The 21,317-nt window shown below is 48.3% G+C and overlaps 8 protein-coding genes across 8 annotated transcripts; 4 read left to right on the plus strand and 4 right to left on the minus strand.

Moving 5' to 3' along the window:
• Positions 1-521: 521 nt before the first annotated feature.
• F5147DRAFT_726046 (FAD/NAD(P)-binding domain-containing protein) lies at positions 522-3,099 on the plus strand. Its single transcript, XM_041439148.1, has 12 exons — positions 522-722; positions 774-1,211; positions 1,269-1,377; positions 1,436-1,479; positions 1,531-1,549; positions 1,599-1,929; positions 1,983-2,036; positions 2,088-2,394; positions 2,445-2,488; positions 2,544-2,632; positions 2,685-2,880; positions 2,936-3,099. Exons 1-12 carry the CDS (start codon positions 602-604, stop codon positions 2,972-2,974), a joined length of 1,791 nt encoding a protein of 596 aa, XP_041285870.1. The 5' UTR covers positions 522-601; the 3' UTR covers positions 2,975-3,099.
• Positions 3,100-5,120: 2,021 nt separating this feature from the next.
• F5147DRAFT_726060 (Cullin repeat-like-containing domain protein) lies at positions 5,121-7,992 on the minus strand. Its single transcript, XM_041439149.1, has 11 exons — positions 7,888-7,992; positions 7,783-7,831; positions 7,615-7,710; positions 7,479-7,563; positions 7,333-7,429; positions 6,888-7,277; positions 6,448-6,828; positions 6,227-6,395; positions 5,696-6,175; positions 5,637-5,648; positions 5,121-5,580 (listed from the first exon to the last, which is right to left on the minus strand). The coding sequence occupies exons 1-11, from the start codon at positions 7,915-7,917 to the stop codon at positions 5,525-5,527; spliced, it is 1,845 nt and encodes a 614-aa protein (XP_041285871.1). The 5' UTR covers positions 7,918-7,992; the 3' UTR covers positions 5,121-5,524.
• Positions 7,993-8,959: 967 nt separating this feature from the next.
• Positions 8,960-9,971, plus strand: F5147DRAFT_726065 (uncharacterized protein). Its single transcript, XM_041439150.1, has 4 exons — positions 8,960-9,128; positions 9,182-9,360; positions 9,416-9,833; positions 9,888-9,971. The coding sequence occupies exons 1-3, from the start codon at positions 8,985-8,987 to the stop codon at positions 9,801-9,803; spliced, it is 711 nt and encodes a 236-aa protein (XP_041285872.1). The 5' UTR covers positions 8,960-8,984; the 3' UTR covers positions 9,804-9,833; positions 9,888-9,971.
• Positions 9,906-12,327, plus strand: F5147DRAFT_41380 (uncharacterized protein). Its single transcript, XM_041429688.1, has 5 exons — positions 9,906-10,332; positions 10,385-10,418; positions 10,469-10,600; positions 10,659-11,880; positions 11,938-12,327. Exons 1-5 carry the CDS (start codon positions 10,245-10,247, stop codon positions 11,992-11,994), a joined length of 1,533 nt encoding a protein of 510 aa, XP_041285873.1. The 5' UTR covers positions 9,906-10,244; the 3' UTR covers positions 11,995-12,327.
• A 2,501-nt stretch (positions 12,328-14,828) lies between these two features.
• On the minus strand, positions 14,829-16,978 carry F5147DRAFT_764586 (uncharacterized protein; the record flags this gene model as incomplete). The annotated part of the gene is made up of 3 exons (XM_041440717.1): positions 15,955-16,978; positions 15,068-15,897; positions 14,829-14,960 (listed from the first exon to the last, which is right to left on the minus strand). Exons 1-3 carry the CDS (start codon positions 16,907-16,909, stop codon positions 14,829-14,831), a joined length of 1,917 nt encoding a protein of 638 aa, XP_041285874.1. The 5' UTR covers positions 16,910-16,978.
• An 86-nt stretch (positions 16,979-17,064) lies between these two features.
• Positions 17,065-17,734, plus strand: F5147DRAFT_726072 (uncharacterized protein). The gene is made up of 3 exons (XM_041439151.1): positions 17,065-17,435; positions 17,487-17,544; positions 17,597-17,734. The coding sequence occupies exons 1-3, from the start codon at positions 17,217-17,219 to the stop codon at positions 17,638-17,640; spliced, it is 321 nt and encodes a 106-aa protein (XP_041285875.1). The 5' UTR covers positions 17,065-17,216; the 3' UTR covers positions 17,641-17,734.
• An 886-nt stretch (positions 17,735-18,620) lies between these two features.
• On the minus strand, positions 18,621-19,627 carry F5147DRAFT_788388 (uncharacterized protein; the record flags this gene model as incomplete). The annotated part of the gene is made up of 2 exons (XM_041442983.1): positions 18,984-19,627; positions 18,621-18,932 (listed from the first exon to the last, which is right to left on the minus strand). The coding sequence occupies exons 1-2, from the start codon at positions 19,344-19,346 to the stop codon at positions 18,621-18,623; spliced, it is 675 nt and encodes a 224-aa protein (XP_041285876.1). The 5' UTR covers positions 19,347-19,627.
• Positions 19,628-19,950: 323 nt separating this feature from the next.
• On the minus strand, positions 19,951-21,247 carry F5147DRAFT_587191 (NADP-dependent oxidoreductase domain-containing protein; the record flags this gene model as incomplete). Its single annotated transcript, XM_041431970.1, has 6 exons — positions 19,951-19,984; positions 20,040-20,389; positions 20,442-20,852; positions 20,906-21,058; positions 21,090-21,125; positions 21,188-21,247. 6 exons carry the CDS (start codon positions 21,245-21,247, stop codon positions 19,951-19,953), a joined length of 1,044 nt encoding a protein of 347 aa, XP_041285877.1.
• Positions 21,248-21,317: the final 70 nt, after the last annotated feature.

Genomic DNA, 21,317 nt, shown 5'->3' on the forward strand with positions numbered 1-21,317 from the left:
TGGCTCGACCGTACAAATCAAAAGCATTCTAGTACGTGCATGGCAACGTGCTCGGGCAAACAGTCATTGCGAAGTCAATACAACCGTACCTTTTGGACATCAACCAGGACCAATGCATAAGTTGGAACATTCTGAGCACGACATACACGCGGGCCGAATCTCAATGAGAGCGCAGGCTCATGTACTAATGTGAAAAATATCGCCGAGGCCTCTTTAAAAACAGGAACACAATAAGATTATTGACACACTCAGCATCACATGCATGCGCTCGTAGCATGTCGCGTAAGTAGTCCTTGTCTGGACGCGAATGGAATGTGCGTGAGCGATAGTGCCATAATTGTCACAATATCTAACCGGATACTGATCACGAACTGCTCGTCGGACTCGAGAGACCTCAAGAACTTGTGTAAAACGTAGGAAGACCCATCAGAGACACTGCAGGAGGCACGAGGACGATGACGAAGCAAAATATGACGAAGTGGACATAATGGCGGGCCGCCGCCCGAAGTCCGACTGATGGGTACGTACCATGAACTCACAGGTTTCGCTTATATCTCCACACCTGCGCTAATTCACGTTCACTATCTCCTGCCTTACCAAAATGGCTTCAGAGGACCGTTATGCAATCTCTGTTGACTGGCTCAAAAGCTTAGAGGTTGCGTCGTCTACCGGAGATTCTATGTCATTTGTGAGCCATTTCCTTTCGGACGGGTGGTTCAGAGGTCGGTGCTTGCCCAAGAAACGGAGGCGTACTTACAAGTGTTCTCTCTTAGATCTTCTATGTTTCTCTTGGGATTTTAGGACGCTATCAGGTCTGGAAAAAATACACGGATTCCTCTCGGAGGTGGTTGATGGAAAGACGCGACTTGAACATTCTGGTCTTCGTGACTTCAAGCTAGACGATCGCATCGCCGCAAATGCACCTTCACCATTCAAACTACCAGGTACACAAGGCATTCAAGGAGTACAAGGTGCTTTCACATTTACTATTACGAAACCGGCTGCACTCGGACGAGGATTCTTCCGTCTGACGCAAGATACCGATGGGAAGTGGAAAGCTTTAACTCTTTTCACAAACATGCAGGACCTCGTCGGGCACGAGGAGTCTTCCGAAGATCAATACGGCCTACATGAGGATCGAAATATGACCTGGGAGGAAGATGTTGACGCAAGATTCCGTGCTATAGAGGCGGACCCCACTGTTTTGATCGGTGCAGTGCAGTTCCTTTCATTAATCATGATGACTTGAAAGTTGACGAGCGTAAAAGTTGGTGGTGGACAAGCTGGCCTTATGTCTGCGGCGCGGCTGGGTAGGTTGGGCATCCGTACGCTCGTGATTGAGAAAAATGCGCGTGTCGGGGACTCCTGGCGACACCGGTATGTGCAAACACAGCGATAGTTCGTCATTCTTTGTCATACTAGATACGAACCATAGGTACCCAAGTCTTACGCTACATAGTCCCGCATACCAAACCTCCAGTGCGTCTTACCATTTTTTCTATAAGAGGCCTTGGGCTTATCTATACACAGTGCTTTACAGTCCATATCCGTATGTGTTTTCCGCTATTCTAAGTTATAATCTATCTCAGTAATGTTAGGAGAACCTTCCCCAACTATATTCCTAAGGGGCAACTTGCTAATTTCCTCGATTCATATGCTGTGCACCAGGAATTGTGTATCTGGCTCTCGAGTAGCATAGCCTCACCTCCAGTGTACAACTCATCATCCGCAAGATGGACTGTGGAAGTCCAGCACGGAGACCGGAAAGTATTCATTAATCCGAAGTACCTGGTACTTGCCATAGGAAGCGGGAGTCCTTACATTCCTACTTGGAATGGAATGGATGAATTTCAAGGAGCCTTGTATCATTCTGACTTTCATAAAGATGCAGAGCAATTCCGAGGCAAACGCATTGTCGTTGTGGGAGCCGTAAGTCGTATGTCTACATCTCACACTTACGTGCACACTCATGAGAGCGTCAGGCCAATGCTAGTGCAGACATATGTCAAGATTTCGTAGCGCATGGTGCTACTGAGGTGTGTATGGATTGAACAATATCAAAGTCATGATTTCATAAGGAAGGAAAGGTAACAATGGTCCAAAGAAGCGCTACATGTGTTATGTCTTCGACTACCGCAGAGAAAACCTACTACAAGTCGCCTTTCCCTGATGGCACCCCTGTCGAGGAACTAGATTTCCGCAATAATTCAATGCCTAAGGCCCTTTTCCTGCAACTGAAAAATTCAGGTGGGATACAAGACACGAAGATGCTCGATAAGGAACTCCACGACGGTTTGCGCAAAATTGGATTCAACTTAACTTGGGAACCTTCGCCCGGTAGTGGCGAGGTTGGGCTGGAAGGATTTGTGTTCATCCGCCAGTCGTCAGGAACTAGTATGTTCGGATTTATTCTTGAGATGAGTGACATTTTAAACACTATGCAGTGCTTGGCATTAGCTGTAGTAAGCTAATCGAAGGCAGAGTTAAGGTAGGACTTTTATTCATTGTCTGAGGGCTGTCTGATTGTTGCGATATACGCCCAGATAAAGCAAGGAGACATCAGTTACTTTGAAAAAGATGGGGTCACGTTTGAAGACGGTTCCAAGCTTTCAGCAGACGTTATCGTCCTAGCGTATGGGGTCTGACTGGTAATTTCTCGTCGATCCTTCTCACGCACGTTCTAGTACAGGAAATGAACCCATCATGAACGCCGCGAAAGCTCTTCTTGGCAATGACATTACCGATCAACTTCTTCCGCCTGTGGTGCTCGGCCTTGACTCAGAGGGAGAATTTAATCAGACATATCGACCCTCTGGACATCCAGCACTTTGGTTTGCTTCTGGTCCATTCGGGATCTCGCGTTTCTCCAGTAAACACCTGGTGGGCTACCTTCCTCTGTCTGTCTATATATCTCTTGATGAATGCAATGATATAGGGTCTCCAGATCTTGGCAAGAGAGCTCGGTATAGCATGACGAAAGGGGTATTGCTGTGACGCATGATATATCTATATTATACCGACGTTATGACTACCATCGAACATAAATGAAAGAATACCAACCATGCAAACTCTGTGTGCAAATCTAACACGTTGTTTTCATTCGGGCGACTGATACAAAGACATTTTGATGAGGCTTGCACACGGCATCTATCTCACTGGAACCACACGCCGACAGTCGAAATGAATCTGGGTCATGAATCATGATTGCTGACAGCTGGCAGGTCTCCAGCCAAAAGTAGAAATAATCGAAGTCAAGGACACGTATTCAGAGTTCACTCTGAGACTGTGTGAGGAACGATTATCTTCATTCTACATATCAGAATTTCTCTAGTCATGCGACGTCAGATATTAGATGGCTGTAACCATGTAAAGAGGATCTTCAACTCATACGGTTGCACACAGATCTCTCCAGTCACGGTGCTTTTGGTACCGAGTCAACGGCCGGTTGAAAACGTGAATGTTCAGCAGTTCCACACCTTTCCACACCTGCCGATAGACTTGCTGGCACTGTAGATATGTATCCGTTTGAAGGCACATCCACGCAACAGAAAAATATAAAAGCCCGCCGTCTCGCTACAACTGCCTTCAGAATTACCTGATCCCATATCACACGAATCACAAACAATGCGTTTCACCTCTGCATTTGTCCTCGCCGTCATGACTGCTTTGGCATCATCCGTCTCTGCCATGCCTGCTACCAGTGACACGGATAGCGCCGATCACTGTGCCAAGTTTTGCATTTCTGACTCGTGGTGCAACAGCCCGCAGTGCACTTTTAATCAATGCGTGAGTATCAGCATTTTCCTGGACTTGATAATATAACTTACCTGCATGGTAGACCTTTTTTGTCTGCACCGTGAGTCGTGTTTCTGCTTTCACATCGGTGCAGTATGGCCGTTGACACTGACGCGCGGGTTACCAGTGATTTGTAGAGTTGAAACGCGCATCAAGAAGACATATGTCTACTTACAGCCCTTTGCATATTGGAGTTGGCGTAGGAAATATAGGGGGTATTGGGCTAAGATAAGACGTGCGAGGATACAAGAAGAATAGAATACTATCATTGAGGGGCATGCAGATCAGTCCATAGCGCAGCCTCACACTGTCGGTGTAGCTCGAAGATCAAATATAAGTATGTATGCACACGATAGACCTGATAAAAACACACCTAGGTCCTGCATACCGTACAGCTCCCTACTCCACTTTCAACAACGCTCGACAAGACCTAGGCAGGCATACGATATCTGAACCCTGTAGCATGTTACTTGTCGCTCAGTCAACTAGTCATCTTTGTCACTGTCCGATACCATTGCTTTGCGATCGTGTGTACACACTGACTCTGGAAATGGTCAATCGAAAACTAGTGTTGCTCAATTTGTTAGGTTGCCCTACCGGATTGGAGCAGTCAGCATTCTTGCGAAATCTTGCGCAAACTGTCAGGTTGGAATTACTGACAATTTATAAATTCTAGCCAAGGGAGCATGAGGGCTACAACTTAAACGTACCACAAGCTAGAAGTTCGAAGATCGCTGCTCCAGTTACGTACTTTTGTGTGGGATGAGTGATGAAGGATTCTCATCAGAGGGTGCTCACCGTATTTGAAACGCTATTGACCTGTAATTTCTGTCGATACATGGCATTCATCGCCATCACAAAGTGGCGGCAGCTGCCAGCATCGACACGATGCCCTGCATCCTAATCCTCCCTTCTTCAGGAATATCTATCTTCCAAGCGCCAGGCTTGTCCCAAGACTTCGGTCAATACCTCCATTCAACTGATAAGAAATATTTCGCTACAACTTGGCGCTTGGAGACTCTGGGAAGAACATCAAATTGAAGTTCTGGTGAAAGAATAAGAAGCGAATATTACGAGGACCTGGATACCTGGCTCCAGGAAGTTGGAGTTATTGAAGGGATACGTGTTGACTTTCTAAAACGAGGCTGAAAGTGTAGCGCTGGCAGTACCGGTTCCCCCTGGTTTGTGGGGCAGGATTATTTCTGGTTTGCTGGTAAGATTACATCATCTCGGAGTGCGCGCCCATGTGCATGAGGGCCATCTGAGGGCATAACTCTTGTGTCCATCGTTATCCTGTCTGGGACCAGGACCTGCGCGACTGAATGTTCAGAGGCACAACATACAAAGCCCTTGACCTCGCGCTACTTGGCAAAACGCTTTTTATCGGCATTCAAGAGTCTGCATATAATCTGCAATGGGAGAAGCTAGTCCGATTGGTTACCTGTAATTACAATTGGGATACAACCACGTCAGCGTGCGCATATGATCATTATGATCAGTCTACAGGCTATTGGGTAACACGAACATCGGACAAGCATAACATGGAGCCTATTCGACGTTCGTGCATCGTAGAGTTCCTTGTTAGACCATGCGGCGTACAACTCTAATGCTGATCGGTGTGGCCGGGCCTAACTTGTAGCAGAAAACCCTACTTGATGATCGACTCGTACCAGCAAGACAGGGAGGGAAATAACGTAGAACGAAGTCCGATTATAATGTGAATGGACAACTAGTTGTAGAAATTCCTGATCCGGGACTCCACCTCTTCAGGAGACAGCTTGATATCTAAAGGACGAGTTGTCAAAGGAAGTAGATTAGCGCAAAAATAAAGGATGACTTACACTTTTGAGGATCTGGTGAAGTGTTAGTTCATTGCGCACGACAAGGGCAAGAAGCTCACTCTTGCTGAACTCTCTCTCCTTCTGCTTTTGCATGAACCGTTGCAATGATGGAACAACCAGCTTCACTACCTCTTCCCCAACGGCGCTCCTCTCCTCTGGATCCTCATCCAACACTTTTGCCATCCGATGTCGTTCTCCAACCTCTTCAAGCAGGTCATAAAAGCGCGTAAACTTCTCCTTCGTTGCCGCCTTCCAACCACTGCCGCTCGTCTTATCTCGTGTGTCGTCGGCGAGCGCCTGCATGAGGGGTGAGAAGTTGGCATCAAAATAACCTGCCTTTGCAGTGCGCCATGACGAGGTGAGGAAGTCTGTCGTGGGCTTAGACAGCAGGGAAGGTGTGTTGGGATTTGTAGGGCGCAAGACGAGGTGAGACACAAGATGCGAAATGTTGTTGAGGAGAAACACGGAACCGAAGGGAGGTCGGCGTTGTGTGCGTGACAAAGTTGTGAGGCTCCCGATTAGAGTATTCATGACGTCGTCTGCAGATTAAATGAATTATGTTCGGACAATGGAAAGAAAAAACAACCCACAAACAAAGTGCTGAATCAAGACTTTTTCGTTCACATCTACAGAGTTGGACTTTGCAGTTTTCCCTACTTGCTTTCCGTCACCCATTCTCCAGTTTCCATCCCCGAGCGCAGACAGCGCAGACCCGACAGCGTCCTGGACATCCGGTATGCGATTCAAATACTGTACGGTCTACATTTGTTCAGTGCGGGTGAATACAAGGCAAAGGACTGTCTTAACATACCGATATAGTGATGTCCGCTAAGCTGACACTCAGGTCATTGCCCCCCTTGCCGACAGCGGCAAGCTTCAAATCAGCCAATAATTCGGGAAAGCTCCTGAGGCATACTCCACGGATCGCATTAAGCCCATCTCGCAACTCATTCCCCTCCCGTCCACGTCTTGCCAACACAGATTCCCAGCGACTCTGAGACATCGATAGAGCAGAAAATGCAGAAAGCGCGTGGAACGTGTACTTGTGTAGTGAGCGCTTAATGAGGGATGTCAGAGATGACAAGGTATCCGTGAAGAGGGTTAGGAGAGGAGTAAGAAGGGTATCGTAAGTCGATGCAATGAGGGTGTTGCTAGACAGCGGTGCGAGTTCGGCGAAGAGAATGTATTCGGTCTGTGAATCCGCGCTCTGTTGAGAATTTGCAAAATAGGGATGATAACTAGAAGAAACACCTCGGTGACTTTGAGCAAACTATCTATCCAGACGCTGAACTCCTTTCCAGCAGCCACGCCATCTAGAGTCTCGGCTCGGTCTACAACCCGCCGTGAATGCATTTCAAGCGCTTTACGACTCCAATTCCCGCGCATGTCCGCATACCCTCGCTGCGCATCTTTGAGCGTATTTAAGATAGCCGAAGCAGCGGGGTGAGAGGGATGAGTTGATGGAAGGGGCAGAGTACGGAGGAAGGTGACCAGGGGTGTAAGGGAGGACATCAAGGAAGGGGGGAACTCAGTGAGCATGAATGCAAGACCTGAAACGGGTGGAGATCCTGAAGAGCCTTCTGCGACAAGCTTCGTGTACAACTGGGAAAGCTTCTTCGCACCAGTCTCGAACAGTCGCGCCTTGGAAAGATGATTAGAGGCATGTAAAATGACGACAAATGAATCTAAATCGTACCATATCCCTTGAATCTGCATCAGAAGACTTGAATGCAATGGCAGCATTGAGGCGTTCAAGAATATCAATGTAGGCATCAAGCTGACCAAGTTGTGGCCTGTTCATGATTCAGTTATGTACCAAGCCTTGACCGAACTGTAACATACCCCCGTAAAATCAGGCCTTCTTCTACGGCAATGCCATCTTGACTACTAGCAACCTCGTCGATCTTTAGCAGAGCGCGATCAATATCTGTGTATCACCAGATGAGTCTTTGTTTATGAAGCGATATGGACTACCAACTATGAGCCCGTTGTTTAAGCTTTTGTGTCGAGTTGTATAGTGGTAGGATAGACTTCTCAAGTTTCACGAGACGAGTGTCAAAATTCGTCAGGATAGCTGTCATAGTATATTATGAAGTGTAGTCAACAGTCAACTAGTCACGGCTGGACATGGCTGGAAATCACGCACAAGTCATCCGCTGTGAGATCTGGTGCGTTTTGTTGAGGTTCTGCTCTAGCTGCATCATAACAGAACGGTCAACATTTCGCGAATCCGCCTGGAGGAAGAACATACGAGCTCGATCTCAGCACTATCGTCATCCATAACGATCCTAAACTATGTGTCAAGCACGTAGCATGGGCAAAGATTCGCCAGCTTCCGGTCGATGTTGGCCGACGGCGAAAGCACATTGGTTATTATGTAATTTATTGCAACGTGTCAATTGAACAACTTTAAAATTTCAACGTTAACGTTAACCACCAACCCAAAAAGTGGTCCACCGTGGCTGAACAACGCTGCGGCACTTACAACCGCGTCTGAGGCTGTCAAGTAACTTAGCATGCTCTGAGACAGTTGAAAGTTTGCCTGGCCGAGCTTTCTCAAAGACTCAAGCGTCCAGCTAGATTTTCAACATTAGGACCTGCCTTCCGCTTTGATGTAACTTCCCATCTGCCTTTTTAAATTCTCAGATGAGCATCGGTCAGTACTGCCCTGCATTGTTTGGAGTGATGTTCCACTAGAGATTTGTAGGATCAGATTCTCAGACGGATTTCGATAACGACTGAGACGTCCCAGTGGAACAGTGGGCGTCTTACTTCGTAGGCGGCCAGCGATTCCCGGAGCCACTCGACGTTCTACTCGAGAATTATTCGGGCACCTACATAAATCACTTTTCTCATCAAAGCCCCACTCAAAGTGGAAATCATTCCAGCTAACGCATTATATTGACAGGATTATTGTAAATGGAGTACCTCTCTTGAGGTTGTTGTTGGTCTTGTACTCATCTCAGACGGTGGAAAAACAGCCGCGATGCGAAATGTATGTCACGATTCCTACCAAAATAGCTAGCAGAGGACGGTTGAAGATTGATCAGTTATCAGTGCTACTTCTTTCAAGGATGATATGTGGATCCTTATATATTGGACCCTAATGCTGTTTGTATCTCATACAACGCTGTTGCCATCGCACACAGCCCACCATGCCTCGTGTACGACCTATCGCCGCACTTCTAGCCGATTATCTTCTGAATGAATCTTCATTTGATCTTCAACGTTGCAACAGAAGCCTTTTATTGGGCGATCCAGAGCTTTCTGCACATTTGGTTACATTTGCCATAACCTTGTTACTAAATAACACACATGTGAATGGAATACGGAAGGTATGCTGCGGCCATGGCACTGGATAAAAGTGGGGTCCGGGGAGAAGTTCCGACACATCATCGTTATCAATCAGTTTTAACTATCAAAAATATGGGCATGACCCGAATAACACGCCATCCCAAGTATTACTTGCATGACGGTAGCGTGTCGATTCATGCACGTTTTCTTTTTGTTTCATCGTGATGGTCCTAATACCTGCCGTCAAACAGGTCGCAGGCACCGTCTTTCGCGTACACAAGTACTTTTTCGAAAGAGAATCCGAATATTTCCGGGAGGGATTCAGAGCAGCTGGGCCACAGGAAGATGGTCAGTCCGATCAGGCAGCGTTTCGACTCGATGATGTCAAGATCAGTGAGTTCGAGCGACTGTTGTGGGTATTCTACAACCCGTGAGTCCTCTTTCCCAGTCAAGTTCTTCAGAAGACTGAGTGTTTGGGATCGAAGGCAATATATGTACGATGAGCAACCCATAGACCACTGGATCACCATCCTTGACCTGGCTACACGATGGGAATTTCCAAGTGTGCGAGACCTGGCAGTCCGGCAGCTGCAAAAGCTCGACATGAAACCTGTCGAGCGAATTATCACCTATGATAAGTACAACCTCGACAAATCGCTCCTCTTGCCCGCCTACATTCTTCTGTGTAAACAACCGAGTCGCTCTATTGACGATGGCAAGCGCCTCGGCATGCCCACCGTCCTCAAGATAAACGAGGCTCGTGAGTATGCACAGAGGTCTGCAGCCGAGCAAGGCTGCCCTAGTCCTACAAGCGCTGATGCTGAAGATCGAGAGCTTGTCGAGATTTTGAAGGACGTATTCGATCTGAGCTAATCACAGGCTGTGCAGATGTAGGATTAGGGGCTATTGAATATTGAGGGTCAGTAAAATAGAACTGCAACTATCCGGGGTTCATACGTTCACCGCCGATGATAAGCAGTACTCTTGCACAACGTGTAGGTTAATAGCGCTCAGTGATCTACGTTACGCCAAGGTCCGGCACGTGTTAGCACCGCTCATCTCGAATGTCGTTGTAGGCTCTCACGCTTGCACTTGACTCTTTTTCTCTTGCCACCATGAACATCGCTGGTCCCTCACGACCACGTCCGGTCCCTGGTACAAGAGATAGAGACAACTATGAGGAGGATCTTACCCGTATGATTGCCCAACTGGAACTCTCTGATGTAGAGAGACTGCAGACCTTATATGATAACAGAGTGCACCGAGGAGAGGGACTCACTGACCGCGAAGTTGCTTTCGCATTGTTGATGCAGAATGCTCGAGAACTTGCGGAGTTCAATGCTGATCGGGAACTTGCCCAGCGACTCGCTGAAGTTGAAGAGCCTGATCCTGTGCCTACTAGGTAAGGCTATATATCACGGGACTCTCAAAGCTAACACTGATAAGCAGGCCAGCAACAGTAACACCCGCCTTGACTAGCTTGAGAAAGTACGCTTGCAAGTGTAACGTTCCTCTGGAGTATCTGATGAAAATTACAGCGCGACGCTACAAAAGCAAACATGGGGCCAATGGTTTGCCTCCTTGTTTTCGGCGCCTGTGTCGGATGGTCAGACACCAACACTGGCAAACCCAGGTCAAGCGCCCACCACTGCGGCTAGGCCAGCTCCTCGGTGAGACGTGTTACTACCTATTATGCTAATACACTGTCACTGAATCCATCATAACTAGGGCTACTGGCCACGATTGCGTGATCTGTCAGGACCCCATCTTCGGAGTAGAAGTTCGGGCACCTTGCGGCCACTTTTATGATATCGGCTGCGTCACCGACCTATTCCAATCAGCAACTCGCGACGAGAGTCTGTACCCTCCTAGATGTTGTCGCCAGAACATTCCACTCCCACAAGTTCGGCCTCACCTGGCACAGACAGTCCTCGTTGAATTTACCCTCAAAGCTGAAGAATTTGGGACCATGAAGCGCGTTTATTGTGTTTCACCAACGTGCAGCCGTTTCCTCGGGCCATTGTACGAGGGGTTTTTCAGCAAGGTCTTTCAATGCACATCCCCTACGTGTACCATGTCGACATGTGGAAAATGTCGTGGTAGATACGAAGGGTTCACCCATCTCTGCACTCCCGATGCAGAGATTGAGCAGGTTCTCACACTCAGCCGCGCCTCGGGGTGGGCGCGCTGTCCAGGCTGCGCTCAGATGATCGAGCTTAACATGGGGTGTTTCCACATGACCTGCAGATGCAGGACAGAGTTTTGCTATTTGTGCAAAGCACTCTGGAAGAGCTGCAGGTGCCCGCAGTGGGACGAGGCCAGGCTGTTTGCTGCTGCAGAGCGTCGCGTGGATGCTCAACTACCGCCTGAGCGTCGTGCCCAGCCTGCCAATCCTCTCCACCAGGCACCTGCAGCACGCCAACCAGTGCCAGCTGCTGGCGCTGCTAGGAATCGGCCTATTAATCTACCTAGACCGGGACCTGCGGTACCGCCTAGACCAGCGCCAGTCGTCAATATACCTCCGGTTCCTCCTCGGCAAGTTCCTGTGGCGGCGCCCAGACCAGCCCCAGTTGCCAATGTCTTGCACACGACTCGTCGTCCTCAGGCACCTACCCCAGCACCTCCTCCTGTCTTACCCCATACCACGACTCTTAATCGCCAGGAACAAGCACCAGCACTTCTTGCAGCACCCCCTTCCGAGGCTCAGAGGACTCGTCGTGCTGAAACGCGAGCATTCCTTTCAGCATGGTCCACACGAGTGCCACAGCCACAGCCCACGCCAATTGCAACAACGCTGGACTCGGATAGGAACACTGTCAGACAGCGTATGATCAGGGAGACCATGGATCGTCTCAGAGTGGACCATGACTGTGACCACGGAAGCTGGAAATTCCGGCGCGGTGGTGGACGTTGCGAGAGCTGCGAGGTGTATCTCCCACTATACCTCTTCGTAAGTCATTTTGCGTCGCCTTGCTTACGCTGACACCTTCTAATATGACATCATTAGCGTTGTGCAGGCTGTCAGATGAACGCTTGCAACAGGTGTCGCCGAAACCGTCTGTGAAAATGATTAGACCCAAATTCTTGATGCTTTGCTGATAAGTCACTTGTGACTTCGATCTTGGACCAGATTGTTTTCAGGCACTACAATGCGTTGTATACCTTTTTTTTTTGAATCCTTGGTCATCGTCCTTTGAGGCGAAGCCCTATGATGGACACTACATACGCTATAGTACTGTTGCGGCGTTCTACTGGAGTTTGTGTGGTGTGTACTCTAAGCAATGGTTCACGCGTTGTATACTTGGACTGGTACGACAGTCTTTCTTAGTTTGTGCTCTAAAGGAGATCTTGTACAATTAAATATTGGCCGGTAGCCAAACTTAAATATCGTAACACATGAGCTGTGTGCGCAAGTTGGGCTTTGATAAAAAATCAGGAGTGGAAGAGCACCGTGTTGGTAGTCGGGACAGTAATGATAGTCGTAAATGTAGTACTTAACAGCCGCATTTCGTAACCAGACAGCTACTAGTATTCTCTCTGACTACGCCCTCAGCTGAGAAAAGGTGTTCGATGTGCTGAGAAACAGGCCCGATAACAGTATGATGCGTGGGGCCCTACCCAACCTTCAGATGTAGTAACAGCGATGTCGTTCTAATCGTCATTGAATAAGTATCACTGGCGACAGTGCTGCAGGAGGAGTGCAAGAAAGCATGAGGATTGATAATGTATATGTGAGGACCCGTCGTTCTGGATGTACTTTCCTGCTCAAGCAAACATCTAAGGCGAAATACAGAAAACATGGGTATTTCTTGATCGTCGCCGTTGCACGAAGTGTGGACTGTCAATATTGGACAAGTCACTCTCCAGTTCTACACTGTGCCGATGGACGAGAGGGAGGGCAAGAAGCTGTCAACAGGTGCACCACTTATCGGGAAAGCCAAAAACTCTGACTTTGGTTAGTTAGGGTTCCTGATCAAGCGGAGGGCCGTAGGTCTTAATGGTACTTGTTCACCAGTGCAACACCAGAACTTCATTGCGTTTCCTAGATGAAACAGGGGAACTGAAAATGGGAATCTGCTGAGCGCTGAAGGGCGGCTTGCAAAATGAGGAGTCGATGGGATAGATCTTCGTCGATGCTCCTCTCGAAGATGTTTACCAGACACCGAAGCCGGCAAGATTGAACGAGGATCTGAAATCATAGAGCATCCGAACACGTCTCGGATGGTCTTATATACTAGACAATCAACTTCCGCGACTAAATTGGAGACCGTCAGTGAAGGAAGAAAGCACGTGTAACGTGTAACAACCGGACCGATGATCACCGGCACCCGTGACGCGTGACCCCTTATCGCAAAGCCAACAACAACCCTCTTGTAACCAACTACCCTCGATGATCGGGCATGGTAGAACCTCCCTCTGAAGGACTTCCTTGCCTCTGGTTTGACCAACAGAACACTAGGCAACTTATGAGTGTTAATCTCTCTCAGATCACATAGATGGTGACGGAAATAACAAATCATATGGCTTTGGGGGAAAATTGCAATAGTCAATTCTGTCAAGGATTGACCATTACAATTTTCCCCCAGACAGTAGAGCATAGTCTCTCGTGCTACACTTTAACTGACTATCGGATAATATTCGGATGATGTCGACGGTGATGGTGTAAGTATACACGATACCCCATCATCATCGATATCATCCGAAACTCTTACATGTACAGAAAACATGATTTGCTGTCCAAGCTGACACAACCAAATCATGTTTCACAGAGAAATTCAAAACATTCATTCGCTGTCATTTCAAAGTCAATCCACACGGCCTTCCGCATTGCACGTCGCGGTCTTGTTGTTGTAGGTGAATCAATTATCACCTCCTCGCTGCTCACCGTCATCAGTTCGATCGGGCATACTGTTTGTCCCTGCAGCTTGTGGAACAAGGCTACGCCGACCAGCAACATGAAATCGGTGAACGCGATCGCCAGATCGCGAAGGTACGCATTTTCAGCAGCGTCAGTCTACTTTGATTAATGATAGTGCTTCCCGAAATTCAGATGCAAGCCAATCTCCATTTATCGAAGGTGTAAATTGCAGCCTCAAAGGACACAACGGAGTCGCCATCGCCGTCATTCTAACCTTGTCCGTGCAACACCTCCATCTCCTACGTTTCTGTCTCTTCGCGAAGTGTTTTGAAATCACGCCTAGAATACCGACCATGGGAAGCATCATCGGATTCTTTTGGGTGATGGATGGACTTGATGGCATGCTTGTACACTGCACGTGTCACGGTTACTGGTACTTATGGTGCTGGGCTTATGATCACCACCTCCTGACGTATACGATACAGAAGCTCTAGCCGAATTCACTTCTCATTTCTAGTTTCATTACGCTACCGAGCAGAGTATAACTTGTATACAATGTACAACTGTCATGAACTTGTGTTTCTGGTACAGTATAGTGGAATAAGAGCGGAGCTAACGTCGGGATTGTCACATTTCCGTAGGGCGTGGATGTCGGATAATACATGCAGGTACTCCTCTTGGTGCGAGACGAAGACTGCCCCTAGAGGAGTTGAATAACCATCTTTATCAATGATATCAGTACTTGCTCGCACGGGTAGGTCAAAGCAGCCGTGTATTGCTGACAGAATCGTCTGAAGTGAGATCGGGTGCTGGGTCAAATCCTGGTTGACATTATGTCACACAGACGAATGGATACTCATTCAAATTGTGTGATAAGTATTAGAAGCGATTTCCCGTCTCTGGACCATCGAATTGTCTCCTACAGAGTGCTGATAAAAATAAACTGTAGTATCGTCCCGTTCTTCTTTATAGGCGAGTCTGTTCTGCAACCGAATAGCGGACATTAACAACACAATGGATGTGATAGCCCTACGCGCCAATCATCCAACGCAAGGCCAAACGCTTATCTTGATTTCTCTATTCTCGGTGTCGTCCACTCGTGCAACATCATCGTCCCGCCATACAACCCCACAACTCGGAAGACCCAGCAGCTCCGGAAGCATAACGCGAGTCTGTTACAAGCCACACAATTATGGTCAGCTAAGCATCAAATATGGCGACAAGGGGCTACCACGCAAGGTCAAGGGCATTTGCAAGCAAAACAGGGATAGATACGCACCTCTTTGATGAGCTTGCGAATTTTGGGATACCGCGCCTTCACCTCTCCAGTATCAAATGTGACCACTTGCTCGTCCACTCCATCCACTAATGTCAAATCATCAGAGTCGGCGAGTGGTAGAGGAGATACGCGACCGCTCTCTTGTGGTGGCTGAACAGCTGGCGTGGACCCAGAGGGGAGCGCGTTGTTATCGGGGACGTAGTGTTCCTCGATCTGGAGCGAATTTTCGATTCGTGCTACGGTGCGCTGTGGTAGTGGTGGTGGGAGGTACGTGATAACACGTCTCTTTGTTTGAGTGCCAAGCTTCTTCTCTGTCCGTGTCACGCCTGTACTCCGGCCCCTCGAATTTCCGACAGCAATACCAGGAAGACGGAGACTGAACGGTCCTGATGACGATATGTGACTAGGCTTATAATTCTTACTCTTTTTCTTCCCTGGTTTCGTGACCGTGCTCCAGTTAGCGTCAGGATCGTTATCGAACGTGTATACAGAAGTTTGGTGATCACCAAGTGAAACTGACGAGGCCGCAATTTTACGTTTCGGCGTAGACTTTTTGGCACGTTGTGGCAGTGGAGATGGCGTTGGTGATCGGTATGGACGCTTCCTGGACTCTAGTGACATAAGATCGTTATGGTTTTGCTCCGGGCTTGAAACTCTCTCGATAAATTCTGCTTGAGCTAGTGGAGGGTTGAGGGAGCTGTGAATGGTGGAGGCCAGCCACTGCGGCATTGACGGAGGCTCTACTTCAACCATCGCAGGTGGCAATGTGCGGTAGGACCCCGCCGCTGGAACCTGGGGAACGGGCAATGCAGACAACGCTTGAAAACGCTCTGCGGAGTTGCAGAAAACGTCCATCATATATTACGCAAGCGCACCGAGGTACTCACGATTACCAGTAAGATGTATGCCACGGCGAAATTGTGAGGAGGATTGGTTACACGGAAGCACTCTCGGGGGAGTATTGATACTTCTATGATAAGGTCTTGGCGGGGAAGATTGATAACCTCCTTGTCGAAGGTGTGAAGCATTCACTCGATAGTCGCGGCTGCTAAGCGGAGATGACATAGACATGAATCGCATGTTATATTGCGATTGTGGCAACAGACTCATATCGGGGGTGGATATATGCGCTTCGCTTCGTTCATGATTCATTTGAATGTTGCCGCGCTCGCTATATGTAGTGCAGGGTAATATTGGGACATCCGGATGAGGTTGAACTCGCAGATCGTGGAAGTCCCCCTGGGGAGCGTTGGACAACAAGGTAGCAGGCATGTCCGAAGGTCTGGTTTGGAACCCACTGGCGAGAGACGATGCATTATCGTGCTGCGAGTAGTCCCCTGGTTCAGGGCTACTCATCCTCCGGATTTGTGAACAAACTTGGTGCTCCCGAGAGACCTGAGGCATATTCGACTTGGGCTTTGTAACCTTGGGTGCCTTCAAAGGAGGGGGTACGCGACGCAACTTGCGCTCTGCCTGAACTTTGAATGCATCCACAATTCGACCCCGTGGTGCCCGTGGCTGTGGTTTTTGTCGTATGTCCTCTGAGATCGCCTGCTTGGGGGGTTCCTTATTCGGGGGACGACTGACAGCATTGATACGCGCAATACTCCATGGGTTGGGCTTGTACTCCACAGTCTCATGCCGCAAAGAGATATCGAGGTCTTGAATGAATCTAGTATCGTCAGAAGGAATATTGACTTGAGAGTTAACTTCGGCCTCGGATTCAGAGTCAGATCCAGAGTCGAATGCATAATGAGCTCGAGTACGGTGGTTGAATGACCACGGATTCTGTTTGTTCTTTGGTTCTGATGGATTCATGTGAGCAACAATCGGAGGTTCCATAAGTTATAATATCGGAGCACTAGTAGCTAGTGGTCTAGGCGAAAGCATGAAATTCAAAATCAGGTGTAGGTGGTTGTTTGGCAACACCCTCTAACCCAAACAACGTTTACTACCCGAAATGTCATGCCCTGAACCACCGATCCAGTCAATCTGCGCGCTCGAGCCGGTCACATAATGGTCTGCTGACTCTGCTCCCTCTTCCTTCCTTCCATTTCGCTGACCAACCTGCATATAGGCAGTACAAGGCATAACAGCGACGACGAGCACAAATATCACAGGTGCTACTCACAATTCTACGCCTAGTATCATGCCGCCAGAGCTCGAGCAGACGCTCGCTCTTCTATCATCACACCGTTCTGTCCTCGGATACCTTTTACTCTCGCGTGGAGACCATGTTAGTATCATACGTCATTCAGGCGTTATTTTTGAGGGAGAACAAGGAAAGAAGTATGCGAGCGTCATAGGCAAGATGGTTGAGAGCGTGCAGGCAGGCTTGGAGGAAGTGAGTATGTCGGAAAATGATGGAGTGCGTAGCAACTATGTTCATATCTCATGCTTTGCTCATACATTGTTATAGGACCAGATTCGCTTCATGAGAATACGTACCAAACGCCATGAAATCATGATTTCGCCTGGTCGGTGTGTATCTGCTTTTGACGGATAACTATATTAACTATTCATTTGCAGATGAAAGATATCTCCTCGCGGTATTACATGACCCCGCTTCGTGAATTTACCCTCACCTATCATATTCTCTTATATCTTTGTGTTTATCTTACTACTGTATCGGTAGGATCTCTTGGTAATGCAGGCTTGTGAAACCGATATAATCATTCTTAACTCAGTACATTGCAGTGATTGTGGTAACACAAAGCGCTACATATTTTGGCTGACCTCTCCTTTGACGCTGTAGGTTGACTGTGATCAGGATTTGCAAGAGATCGATGTATGGGAGTCGATACGAGCGAAGGACGCGTCGACAGCGTTGAAGACTGCAGCGCGAGACAGGCCAGATTGGTTGACGTACTTGGGCAGCTTATTCAGACCGGGCATAAGGTACGTGTGGATGGATGGATTATTTGCGACAAGGCCCTTGCACACAACATATGCTGAGCTTGGGCTGAGCATACGCGAAACCAGTCATTTTTCAAAATCTCTGGGTTATCATAAGCTAACCCTCCGAATGCCAGCATTCGGGATACAATATGGGAGGCCCCCCAAGCATCCAGAGGCGCCACCTGTCATCCAGCAACCCTGAGACGACGTTCTACGAGCCATCTGACATTCAAGTCCAAGATGAGCAGGGCTTGCCCTGCGAAATCTGCTCGATGGCCTGTACAGTAAGCTCTCCCTGATCGCTTTTCAGATACACGAGATAGCATTCTCGAGTAAATGATCTCAGAAGGCAGCTACGAAAACAACTAGCTGATCTATCAAAGTGAGTTCAAGTATCTGCAGTCTGACAACACTAATTCTTTCGCAAGGGACATACTGCTACTATACAGATTAAAATTCGAACACAAAGCACCCACAAGCTATTCATGATGGAATGGGCACGGACTGCGAGGGAAACCCAAGGCCAAGCCTCTATAGGGAGGCTACGGCTCTAGGACCACGAGCCAGGACTGCTGCTACTGCGCCAGACCACCCTGGTACAATGACCGAGCGGATGAGACAAGCAGCAAAAGCAAAAGAGAAAATGCGGATCGCGTCAACATCGAGCGTCCACATATTGAACCTGTGCTACGCCGATCTGGTACTCTGACAACGGATTGTCTGATCTAGCGGGGTTGTATGTATGGCCCTCTCTATCATTTCGACACCGGAAAACGGGAGAAGGCATCTGGATCATCACGGCGACCATTGCGGCTTTTGGGGGATTCTTAATCGGCGAAGAAGACTTGGAATCATGGGGAGATGGCCGTGTGAAGGTATCAGCAGATACCGCAGATTCAGGTTTGCCAACTCCAACAGCAGGTTTACATGCAACCTGAGAGCTGACAGGCAAAGATGCAGATACAGGCTATGATCGAACATTATCATACAAGTGACAGAAGCTGAATTCAACACACACCTGAATATTTGACCATTCAGACTGATCCACACTCCCGTCTTCCTCATTTCGGCGAGGTCTCATCCAAGTCCCGCAAAACACTAGAGGGATTAACATTCCACCTCCTCCGTGTACCCCGTCATCCTCCGTAGGTTCTAGCTGCACATTCAAAGCTCTACCGAAGAGCGCACTGCGTATAGCGCGAAGTACACCCCTCACACATGAAACAACACAGATGAGCGTAAACCACAAAATTGCTCCCCAGCACGGGAAAGAAATGCCCGCTATAACTATCAGACCGATCCCGCAAACGAGGGTCCAGGTTGGACAGGAAATATTATCGTCTGTGGGAGTGGGAGTGGGGGTGGGGGTGAAGAATGACATTGGGATGACTACTCCTAAAACAAACTGCTATCTTGACAAAAGGTGCGTGGACAGCCAAATTTCAAAGAGAGGCTTCAGACACATTGAAATAGTACTTCCGATCAACCGACCAAGACGGATCATCTAAGTATATGTCGATACGTCAACTCAAAGGGCACACCAATGAATCAAAGTTCAGTTCCATGACCTGAGCAGGATCTGAATCATTGAAGCCCTGGGAGTCCTTGCCTCATTTGACGTTCAGGCAGCAGTCAGTGAGGGGAAACTAACTTTAAATAAGAATTGTTGTTCACGTGACGTAACTTTATCACTAGCAGTTTCAACTTTCAACTTTCAATACTCGACAGCCACTCACGTCCTACATTCGCTAAATAATTTGTTCTTGTAAAGTGTTCGAACGAATCAACGAGGGTCACGGTATACTCAAGGGTACAATTGTCTTACGCTGTGCCCATACCGTCCAAATCCGTCAGTATAGAACTCCAGTGCTTCTGAAACCGATATCATGATCATTCTCCACTCAGTGCATTGCGTTTAAGTCGACGGTGGTACTAATATAAAGTGCTACAGGTATCTCTCCTTGGGCGTTGTAGGCTGTGATCACCTAAATGTGGCCACGAGTGGCCTTGGGCTCATACCTGTAAAGGTGATCGTTAGTCTCGAGTTGAATAACCAAGCGAGCAGAACACGCACGGCTCCTCCAGGTACTTTATCTCCTCCGGGGTGAGCTCTATTCCTTCGATGATACTCTCCTGCAGCCTCTGTACAGAGCTGATACCCACGATAGGGCTCGATACCTTTGATGCAACCCAGGCCAGTGCAATCTGGCTCATCTTGTAATTTTTCTTTTTTGAAAGCTCTTCGACACGGTTAATGGTAGTCGCATCTGCACTGGACACCCTTTTCTCCCAAGTGGTTCCCTTGAGAGAATTCAGACGCGTCGTCTCTGTGCCAACGGGACGTGCGAGGAGACCAGCAGATAGAGGAGCCCAGGGTATGACACCGATACCGTTGAATTTGCAATAAGCGAGCATTTCGCGTTCCTGAATGTGATGTCAAACTGAAGAGCAGACTTTGTAATTTTTAGGGACACACCTCCTCGCGGTAGAGCAGCGAGTACTCATCCTGCATGCTGACAAACGTCGTCCAACCATTGCGAGCGGCCACGTCGTTCAACATGGCAAACTGCCAACAGCGCATGGAACTAGCACCAATGTATCTGACTTTACCGCTCTGCACGAGGTCGTGAAGTGCTTTCATGGTTTCCTGAGGGGTGACTGAAGGGTCGAAGCGGTGGATCTGCAAGAGATCGATGTATGGGGTATCGAGACGAGCGAGGGACGCATCGACAGCGTTGAAGATTGCAGCGCGAGACAGGCCAGACTGGTTGACGTATTCGGGCAGCCCATCGAGACCGGGTCCGCCGAACGCATGTATTGAAGGATCATTGATGACAAGGCCATTGCACTTGGTTGCGATTATGATCTGGGGGCGAGGAATGTTGTACTATGGAGTCTATACATCAATGAATGTAGATTTAGGACATCGGTGAGGCACACCTTTTTGATGAACTTGGCGATGACGCGCTCTGACTCGCCGTTTGAGTAAATGTTGGCAGTGTCGATGGTATTGATACCAAGGTCCCAAGCAGCCTTTATTATTTCGATAGAGGGCTCCTCGTCAAGGACCCAGGGCTGTAAGAAGTTGAGGATCTGGTGAATGGAACAGGGGACAATCACATACAGCCCATTTCGAAGTACCGAAGCTCATCGCACCAAGCTATGAAGAATATTAATGAATGGCGAGCGCTGTGGGTTATCAATAAGCGTTTTATAACTCACAATTGGGACAGAGACTTTGAGACCAGACTTTCCAAGGGAGCGGTACTGAACTTTAGACATTGCGTTGATGCTCGGAGATGGGTTTGCTAGAAGTTCAAGCTAATGATTCCCTGTATTTAAACCATTGTTG

Source organism: Suillus discolor (assembly GCF_016758755.1).
Source record: "Suillus discolor strain FC423 chromosome Unknown F5147scaffold_112, whole genome shotgun sequence".
Taxonomy (NCBI): Eukaryota; Fungi; Basidiomycota; class Agaricomycetes; order Boletales; family Suillaceae; genus Suillus; species Suillus discolor.